This window comes from Hemitrygon akajei, chromosome 4, assembly GCF_048418815.1.
Source record: "Hemitrygon akajei chromosome 4, sHemAka1.3, whole genome shotgun sequence".
Lineage (NCBI taxonomy): Eukaryota > Metazoa > Chordata > Chondrichthyes > Myliobatiformes > Dasyatidae > Hemitrygon > Hemitrygon akajei.
The window spans coordinates 21,894,033-21,904,655 of NC_133127.1; the positions used below are offsets into that span (position 1 = coordinate 21,894,033).

At 42.7% G+C, this 10,623-nt stretch overlaps 1 protein-coding gene across 3 annotated transcripts in view; it reads left to right on the forward strand.

Annotated features, from left to right (window-relative positions):
• The window catches only part of suclg1 (succinate-CoA ligase GDP/ADP-forming subunit alph), an 89,346-nt gene extending 79,006 nt beyond the window's left edge, over nucleotides 1-10,340 (forward strand). For all 3 annotated transcript variants that reach the window (XM_073042146.1, XM_073042147.1, XM_073042149.1), the window contains one exon: nucleotides 10,122-10,340. In XM_073042146.1, coding sequence (XP_072898247.1) covers nucleotides 10,122-10,148 — 27 coding nt within the window. In that variant the 3' untranslated portion in view covers nucleotides 10,149-10,340. The remainder of the gene's footprint in view (nucleotides 1-10,121) is intronic.
• Nucleotides 10,341-10,623: the final 283 nt, after the last annotated feature.

Genomic DNA, 10,623 nt, shown 5'->3' on the forward strand with positions numbered 1-10,623 from the left:
GCGCTGCCGGGGATGAAAGGAGTAGGAGAGAGAAGATAAATAAATCAAGTTTGCCATTGTTTGCTATTGTCCTGCAAAGTAAATTAAATAAAAGATTTCTGTACTGTCTGTTGCTTTCCTACAATTTTATTTCTCTGTCTTGCCCAAGAGACTGAACCAGAAGGGAATATGCTGCAGGATGAAGGACAGGAAAATATTTTCAATGCACGGACTAGAATTTATTAAAAACTATAGGTAGGCAGCAACACTTTGCTTTGTGGTTATTTATTTATTTATTGGGCTAGAACGCGGAACAGGCCCTCTCGGCCCTTTGAGCCGCGCTGCTCACCAACTCCCGAAACAGACCCTTCCCTAATCATGGGACAGTTTACAGTGACCATTTAACCTACCAAGCAGTATGTCTTTGGGTTGTGGGAGGAAACCAGAGCACCTGGAGGAAACCCATGTGGTGAAGGGGAGAACATACAAACTCCTGACAGGCATCGACGGGAATTGAAACCCTATCACCCGGGTACTGTAAAGCAGTGTGCTAACCACTGTGCCACCCCAATACATACTGTAGATATGTATTTTAAATCCTGCAACTAAGCAGGAGAAACCATTATAGATGGAAAAGTATTTTTATTGAAGGCAGAATTAATAGTTTAATAAAAGAACTCCAGGTTAAAATTATTGCAGTAGGTCTTTTCATTTCTCAGAAGCTATTTGTTGCATTGTGAGTAATTTATGATGAACAGCTGCAAACAGAGTACTTAAGAGCTAAGGATCCATAGTTTGCCAGCTGTTATTGGAGACTTTTCTTGTTTTTTTCCTTGACTTGTTTACCCTGACATGGAGTTGCACAGAGTTACTTGACTTTGGAACATTGTATGATATTATATCTATAGAAAAGTGAGCTCATTAGAGCTATTAAAAAGTGCTGGTAAGAATAGTGACTGTAGAACAGTATAGCACAGGAACAGGCTGTACTACACACCATGTATTTTTTTTTAAATCACTTGGCTCACCTTGCAGATCTTCCAATCCTATCATTAAGCTATAGCCTCTAGCATTTCACCATCTTAACAGGGATAGAGTTCCTCTTGTCCTCCCCTACCACCCCATGAGACTCTGCACCCAACACATCATTCTCCATGACTTCTGCCACCTTCAGCAGGATTGTACCACCAAACACACCTTTACCTCCCCCCCCCCCCCACCACTCTCTGCTTCCTGCAAGGATCGCTCCCTCTGTGATTCCCTTGTCCATTCATCCCTCCTGGCATCCTTCTGTCGCTATCCCAGTTGCACCTGCCCATTCACCCCCTCCCTTACCTTCATTCACGGCCCCAAGCAGTTCTTCCAGGTGAGGCAAAGGGAACCATTTTGTCAAGCACCTCTCTTTCATCCACCAAAAGTGGAATTTACTGGTGACCAGCCATTTTAATTCCTATTCCCTTTCCTGTTTCGACATGTTTGTCCATAGTGTCCACTCTCAGGTAGAGGAGCAACACCTCAATATTCCTTCCAGGTGGCTTCCAACCTGATGGCATGAATATCAATTTCTCCTTCTGGTAATTATTTTCCCTCCTGCTTCCCTCCTCTTCTCTTCCTCAGTCTTCCCTTTCTCCCAAGGTCCACTCTCCTCTCTTATCTGATTCCTTCTTCCACTGTTTACCTTTCCTGCCCACCTGGCTTCGCGTATCATTTTCTAGCTAGTCCTCCTTCCTTTCCCCTTCTCCTTTTTATTCTGGCATCTTCCCCCCCTCCTTTCCAGCCCTGAAGAAGTGTCACTGTGGAAATGCCGACAGTTTATTAATTTCCATAGATGCTACCTGACCGGCTGAGTCCCTCCTGCATTTTGTGTGTTAGTCACTGAAGACTCTTGCAAATTCCTATAGATGTCTGGAGGGCAATGTCATTGGTTATATTACAGCCTGGTATGGAGGCTCCAATGCACAGGATCGCAGCCAGCTCCGTCACAGACGGAGCCCTCCCCACCATCAAGAATGCCTTCAAGAGGCATTGACTCACGAAGATAACAATCATCATTGAGAACCGTTATGACTTGTGTCATGCCCTCATTTTTACTACTGGGGAGGATTTACAGGAGTCTGAAGATCCACGCTCAGTGGTTTAGGAACAGCTTCTTCCCCTCCTCCATTAGATTTCTGAACAGTCCATGAGCACTGCTTCGTTATTTTTTTTTTTGCACCATTAATTTTGGAAATCATAGTAATTTTTATGTTTGTACTGTACTAGTGCTACAAAACAAATTTCATGACGGTGATAATAAACCTGACTCTGGGATTCTGATATGACAGTTCCATCGTGGGGGGGAGGGGAAACTAGACTATCAACCCTAGTTATGAGAGGCTGCCCCTCAGCCTCTGACACTCCAGAAAAAACAATCCAAATGTGTCCAAACTCTCCTTACTGCTAACGCACTTGGGAACAGTATGCTGGGGAATCCTCTTCTGCAACTTCTCCAAAGTCCTCACATTCGTCCCATGGTGTGGGACTGCGCACTACAGACAGTATTCCAAACGTGGCCCAACAGAAGCTTTATGCAGCTGCAGCATAACTTCTCAACTTTTTTCTCAACGCTCTGCCTTATGTGGACAGGGTGCGCAAGCTAGGGCTTTTCTCTTTGGAGCAAAGGAGAATGAGAGGTGATATGATAGAGGTGTGATAAGCGGCACAGGTCGAGTGGATAGCTATTGGAAAGCAAACAGCTATTATGAAGGGGCATAATTTTAAGGTGATTGGAGGAAAGTATGGGGGGATGGCACAGATAGGTTTTTTTTTTACACAGAGAGTGGAAAGTGCATGAGATACCTTGCCGGGGGTGGTGGTAGAGGCAGATACACTAGGGACATTTAAGGTATTCTTGGGCACATGGATGATAGAAAATTGAAGATCTATAAAGGAGGGAAGGGTTAGATAGATCTTTTAGAGTATGTTGTAAGCTCAACACAAAATCATACACCAAAGGTTCTGTACTGTGCTATAGTGTTCTATGTTCTTTCAGTATCAAAGATAAACCTGCACCATTGGAAGAATCATTAGTTAGAAGTGCCGAGAGAATGATCCATTTCAGCCTCCTCCAGGATGATAATTGCCAATATTCAGCCTCTTCTATTCACTCCAAAAACTGGCAAAAGACATTGTTGGATCAGTCTATGGCAATGAGCCTTGACAGTTATACTGCAAATATCCTCCAGAACTTACTGACCTTTGACCAAGCTGTTCAGTGTGACTCCTACACTGGTATGTACTTGATGTTGTGGAAACCTGCCCAGGTATTCCCTGCCCACAAGAATCAGGGAAAATCTAAACCCAGCCAATTGCCAACTTTTGATCATCAGCAAAATGACAGTAAAGATAATCAATAGTGTCATTAAATGGCACTTAGCAAAAACCTGGTGACAGAAGCTCAGTTTGGTTTGCCACTGTGGCTCACTGTTGCCACTAACCTCATTACAGCCTTGGTACAAGAATAGGCAGAAGAGCTAAACTCCAGAGGTTCAGTGAGAGTAACTGCCATTGACATCAAGGCAACATTTGGTCAAGAATGGCATCAAGGACACTGGCTAAACTGGGGTCGATGGGACCAGGCAGAGTAGCAGTTCATCATGGACTGGATGGGCTGTAGTGCTCTATGACTCTATAATGGGAGTTGGAGAAAGACCTCTGCATTTTTGGAATAATATGTAGCACATGCTTCGAGACCAAGTTTTGACTTGCATATTTTACTTCCAAAGATGTTGCTTAACCTGCTGAGTTCTTCCAGTGTTCTGAGCTTTTTGTGCAGAAAGTTCAAAATTTGTCCAGAAGGCTGCAGTGTGCCCAGACAGAGGATGGGATGCTGTCCTTCAGCTTGTGTTTGCTCTTGTAATGGTGCAAGGAGCCACAGACATAAAGGACAGAGTTGGAGTGGGATTGTGAACTACTGTGGCAGGCACCTGGATGTTCTGGGCCACTCAAAGTTCAAAGCAAATTTATTATCAAAGTACGTATATGTCACCATATACAACCCTGAGGTTTATTTTCTTGTAAGCATCCTCAATAAATCCAATAATCATAATAGAATTAATGAAAAACTGTCAACAGGACTTGCATCTAATGTGCAAAAGACAACAAGCTGTGAAAATGTAAAAGCAAATGAATGAATAAATAAATAATAAATGTCGAGAACATGAGATGAAGAATCCTTGAAAGTGAGTCCATAGGTTGTGGGAACAGTTCAGTGATGGCCAAGTGAAGCTGAAGGAAGTTATCCCTTCTAGCATTGGTGGAGTATTGACTGGTCGGCAGAAAGCAGAGAGTGGGAATAAAGGGATCCTATTCTGGCTGCCTGCCTCCACATGGGTCGGTGTTGGGACTGCTGCTTTTTACGATGTATGTCAATGATTTGAACTACGGTATTAATGGATTTGTGGCTGAATTTGCCGATGATACAAAGGTAGGTGGAGGAGCAGGTAGTGTTGAGGAAACAGAGAGCCTGCAGAGAGACTTAGATAGTTTAGGGGAATGGGCAAAGAAGTGGCAAGTGACATACAATGTTGGAAAGTGTATGGTCATGCACTTTGGTGGAAGAAATAAATAAATCTATTACTTAGATAGGGAGAGAATTCAAATGCAGAAATGTAAAGGGACTTGGGAGTCCTTGTGCAAGATACCTGAAAGGTTAACCTCCAGGTTGAGTCGGTTGTGAAGAAGGTGAAAACAATGTTGGCATTCATTTCTATAAGAATATAAGAGGGATGTGATGTTGAGGCTCTATAAGGCACTCGTGAGACCACACTTGGAGTATTGTGTGCAGTTTTGGGCTCCTTATTTTAGAAGAGATATACTGATATTGGAGAGGGTTTAGAGAAGCTTCACGAGAATGATTCCAGGAATGAAAGGGTTACCGTATGAGGAATATCTGGCAGCTATTGGGCTATATTCCCTAGAGTTCAGGAGAATGAGGAGGGATCTCATAGAAACATCTCAAAAGTTAAAAGGCCTGAACAGATTTGATATGACAAAGTCATTTCCCATGATAGGGGATTCTAGGACAAGAGCGCACAACTTCAGGATTGAAAGACATCCTTTTAGAGCTGAGATGCAGAGAAATTAATTTAGTCAGAGGGTGGTATATCTGTGTGATTTGTTGCCACAAGCAAATGTGGTGGCCATGTCATTGGGTGTATTTAAGGCAGAGATAGGTTCTTGATTAGCCAGGGCATCAAAGGGTATGGGATGAAAGCAGTGGAGTGGGGATGACTGGAAGAATTGGATCAGCCCATGATTGAATGGTGGAGCAGACTTGATGGGCCGAATGGCCTACTTCTGCTCCTATATCTTATGGTCTTCTGGTTCAGGACCCTGATGGTTGAGTGGTAATAACTGTTCCTGCAGAAGGTGGTATGAGTCCTGAGGCTCCAGTGCTTTCATCCTGATGGCAGCAGCAAGAAGAGAGCATGGACTGGGTGTGATGATGGATGCTGCTTTCCTGCGACAGTGCTCTGTGTAGATGAGCTCAATGGTGGGGTGGGCTTTACCTGTGATGGATCAGGTGGTAACCTCTACTTTTTGCAGGATTTTCTTTTCAAGGGCATTGGTGTTTCCATGCCGGTCTATGATGCAGTCAGTCAATGTACACTCCACCACACATCAATAGAAGTTGGTCAAAGTTACAGATGTCATGCTGAATCTTTGCAGACTCTCAAAGAAGTAGCGGCACTGCCGTGCTTTCTCCATAATTGCACTTACGTTCTGGGCCCAGGATATTTCATCTGAATTGATAACACCGAGGAAGTTAAAGGTGCTGACACTCTGTACCTCTGATATCTGATGAGAATGAGCTCAGGAAACTCAGGTTTCATCCTCCAGGAGTCAATAATCAGTTCCTTGGTCTTGCTGATATTGAGGGAGAGATTGTTGTTGTGACATCACTCAGCCAGATTTTCATTCTCCTTCTATCAAAGGAGCTGATTCATCACTGCCTTTAATTTGGTCTACGACAGTGGTGTTATCAGCAAACTTAATTATGGCATTGGAGCTCTGCTTAGCTGTTGCGTTGGAGCTCTGCTTAGCCACACAGCCATAAGTGTAAAGCGTGTGGAACAGGGGGCTAAGCACGCAGCCTTGTGATGGAACTGTGCTGATGGAAATTGTAGAGGAGATGTTGTTACCAATCCAAAGTGATTGAGGTCTGCAAGTGAGGAAATCGATCCAATTACACAAGGAGGTATTAAAGCCAAGGTCTTGAAGCTTATTGATAGGTTTTGAGGGGATGATAGTATTGAAATCTGAGCTGTATATGACAATGAGCATCCTGATATATGCATATTTGCTGTCCAGATGTTCCAGGGTTGAGTGAAGAGCCATTGAAATAGCACCTTTTGTGCCAGTAGACAAATTGGAGAGCATCCAGGTTGTTTCTCAGCAGGAGTTGATGTTTCATCACCAACCCCTCAAAACACTTAATCATTGTGGATATAAGTGCTACTGGACGATAGTCAATGAGGCAGGTTACCACGTTCTTCTTAGGCACTGGTGTAATTGAAGCTTACTTAAAGCATTCTTGCAGGTGTTCAGCAAAGCAGGCACCAGGACTTCACTGAAGAAAGGATGTAGTCGCAAGGCTCTATAACATATTGGTTAGACCATGTCTGGCATATTGTGAGCATTTTTGCACCCCTAATCTAAGAAAGGATGTGCTGGCATTGGAAAGGGTTCAGAGGAGATTCATAAGAATGATCCCAGAAATGAAAGGGTTAATATATGAGGAACATTTGATACTTCTGGGCCTGTACTTGCTGAAGTTTAAAAGAATGATGGGTGCTATTGAATATTGAAAGGTCTAGATAGAATGGACATGCAGAGGATGTTTCCCATAGTGGGGGAGTCTAGAACCAGAAAGCACAGCACAGAATAGAGGGCTGTCCATTTAGAACAGAGCTGAGGAGGAATTTCTTTAGCTAGAGGGTGGTAAATCTGTGGAATTCATCGCCAGATCAGATGACTGGGTGTACTTAAGGCAGAGATCGATAAGTTCTTGATTAATCAGGGTATGAAGGGTAATATGGTGAAAGCAGGAGAATGGGGTTGAGAGGGACTGAATGGCCTAATTCTGCTGCAATGTTGATTAGGTGATTGTTAGGTGATTGATCAGTCCTGAAGAAGGGTCTTGGCCTGAAACGTCAACAGTGCTTCTTCCTATAGATGCTGCCTGGCCTGCTGCGTTCCACCAGCATTTTGTGTGTGTTGTTTGAATTTCCAGCATCTGCAGATTTCCTTGTGTTAGGTGATTGTTTTGCTAGTTATGTTGCTGAACCAGGGAGAGGTGGCTGGAACATTGGGAATGTGGGCTAAGTGTACCACTGGAGATGGGATTGGGTGAGGGAGGCAGAGGACCTTCAATAATAGTGAGGGTTGGAGTGTGGCTGGAGCCAGGTGATGAGTGTACTTGCATCTGAGGTCAGGCCCGGGAATGGAACCCAGTGGATTCAGGAGCTGGTGACCAGGAATGAGGCTGCGGATAAGGGCTCCTGTATCCATTTGCTTCTTTTCATTCCTTTGCCATCTGCCTTTATTAAAAATCTGGAATGAACAGGAGGGCCTGTGAATGAAATGCGTTTAGCAGCTCGGGTACCATTTGCCCATTTTTCATTCACCCTTCAGGGAAATGCCTGACCTTCTCAGTACGTCCTAGTAGCAGTTTAGCTAGTGCAATATATTCATCATACTGCCTTGTCTGGAACATTGTCTCGCCTTTTGCCTGCCTGCTGAAATTCAAAACATCCTGTAGCATTCTGTTTTACTGCTCTTCTATATGAGTCAGGTGTGAATGTTTTTGCAAATAAGACCACAAAGTATAAGAGCAGAATTAAGCCATTCAACCCATCAAGTCTGCTTTGCTATTTCATCATGGCTGGTTTATTGTCATTCTAAACCCCATTCTCCTGCCTTCTCCACATAATTTTTGACAACCTTTCTATTTAAGAACCTATCAAACTGTTTTAAATATACCCAAAGACTTGGCCTCCACAGCTGTCTGTGGCAATAAATTCCACAGATTCACCACCCTCTGGCTAAAGAAATTCCTCGTCATCTCTTTTCTAAAGGGACTTCCTTCTATTCTGAGATTGTGCACTCTGATCCTAAACTCCCCCCACTATTGGAAACATTCTCTCCATGTCTGCTGTATCTAGATCTTTCATATTAGGTAGGTTTCAATAAGATCCCCTCTCATTCTTCTAAACTCTAATGAGGCCCAGTACCCTCCACATACTGGGATTCATTCCTGGGATAATTCTGTGAACTCTTCGCCAATGCCAGTACATCTTTCTTCAGATAAGGGCCTAAAACATTTCACAATACCCCAGATGTGATCTGACCAGTGCCTCATAGAGCCTCAGCATTACATCATTACTTTTATATTCTGCATCTCTTTCCCCTCCTGCACCACCTCCCCAAAAGTATCCCTGACCCTGGAATTAATTTTCTGTTTGACAATGCTGTATTACATGTTTTTTTCTAATTCAGAAGAAGGAAACACAACTCGCTACTCATTTGTTCAGTGACATGATTGACATAATTGGAACCAGAGGTCATAGCTTAAGGTGAAAGGTGAAATGTTTACTGGGAACCTGAGGGGGATCTTCTTCACTCAAAGGGTGGTGAGAGTGTGGAACAATTTGCCAGTGGAAGTGGTGGATGCAGGTTCAGTTTCAACATTTAAGAGAAGTTTAGATGAGTGCATGGGTGGGATGGGCGTGGCAGGCTATGGTCCAGGTGCAGGTTGGTGGGACTAGACAGAATAATATTATATCATGCACTAAATGGGCTAATGAGCCTGTTTCTGTGCTCTATGACTATTATTGATTGTTTGCCTCCTGCACTGAGTAGCCCATTTTAGACAGCAATGAAGAGTTAACCATATTGCTAATATTGACCAGTTAGTTTAAGGATGGTAGATTTTCCTGTGTGTTGGAATTTTTTTTACACAATCCAGTAACTTCACAGTTATCATTACTGATACTGGTCTTTTTGTACTTAATCACACACAGCTAGAGAGGTGGGATTTTACAAAGTGTTTTACCATCATTGGGGCTATAACTCTATACTACTCCAGTGACTGTACTAGGCTACTGGATGCTGTTTTGTGGGTGTCAGCTGGTAAGACTGCGTCAGTGACTTCCAGTTTGTTAGAGCCTCTTACTGTGTAAAGCTTCCTCTGTGGCAAACAGGGATTGTCAGATATGAAAATTGCATTAGGTGATTTTCAGCTTGGTCAACCAGCTGGGTTTCAAGGAGGATTTGATGAAGCAGAGAGATTTTAGGGAGGGCATTGCAGAGCTTGAGGCCTCATCAGCAGAAAGTGTCAAAGCAAGAGGAAAGCGTGAATGTTTAAGAGATTGAGTTCTGGACCCACAGAGTGGGAGAGAGCTGAGAAATATATAAAGTTCGCATGTAGCTCACAAATTTGAACAGCAGAATGAAACTAAATTTGCAATAAGTAACATCTATTTTAATTGTGGGAAATATAGTGGAAGGGGGCAGGGGTGAGACTGTTTTATAGTAATCAGAGCTCTAAATACAAATGGACAAGAGGTGACAAGTTTAAAGTAAATGAGTTTAGAGGAATGAGGTGGGGGGGGGGGGTTAGATCTCATTGAAACCTATCAAATATATAAAGGCCTAGATGTGGAGAGGATGATTTCTATAGTGGAGGAGCATAGAATCAGAGAGTACAGCTTCAGAATTGAAGGATGTCCCTTTAGGACAGAGATGAGGAGGAACTTCTTTAGCCAATGGGTAGTGAATCTGTGGAGTTTATTGCCAAAGACAGCTGTTGTGAGGCTAAGTGATTGGATGTAGTTCAAGCAGAGCTTGATAGTTTCTTGATTGTGATGGTGTCAAAGGTTACAGGGAGAAAGCAGGAGAATGAGGTTGAGAGGGATAATACATCAGCCATGATGGAAAGGCAGAGCAGACTCAATGATGGCAATTGGCCTAATTCTGCTCCTATGTCTTATGGTCTAAAGTTTCTAACTATCAGGTATTGAAATACTTCATTTTGCAAGCAAACAGTTTGTAATTTAAAACTTTACTAAACCATTCTTTATATATTTTTCCTTCTATTCCAGGAGTTTGAGAAGAGGAAGTTGCTGTAAATGTCCTACAGAAGCGTTTTTTTTAAAAGAAGCTTCCAAACGGTTTCTTGATTATCCATCTAACCACTCATTCGACTGGATGCAATGACTAATCCTTATTGAAAGAGAGCAGAGCCATATGCATGTGGTTTGTCTATTTTGTCTCAATGTTACACTAGATGAATCCCGCAAAATAAATAATTTCCAAACCAAGCCTGGGTCATAATTTAATTGAAGAATGTTTCAGTACAAATTTTAGGAGCAATATTTTATAACTAACACTAACACCCACTTATGTTTGCACATCGGTCTCTAACTTACCTTGTCACCATATCCTCTATCCTTTCTCAGGAATTGTATACATTTGTATATCACTGACTGGTAAACTCGACATGTATGAAATTTCCCACAATTTGTTCCACAGGTATTTTTTCTTTTTACAAAATCCAAGTTAACCCTATTTGGGAAGTATTATAAGGAAAGTGGGAAGATAATT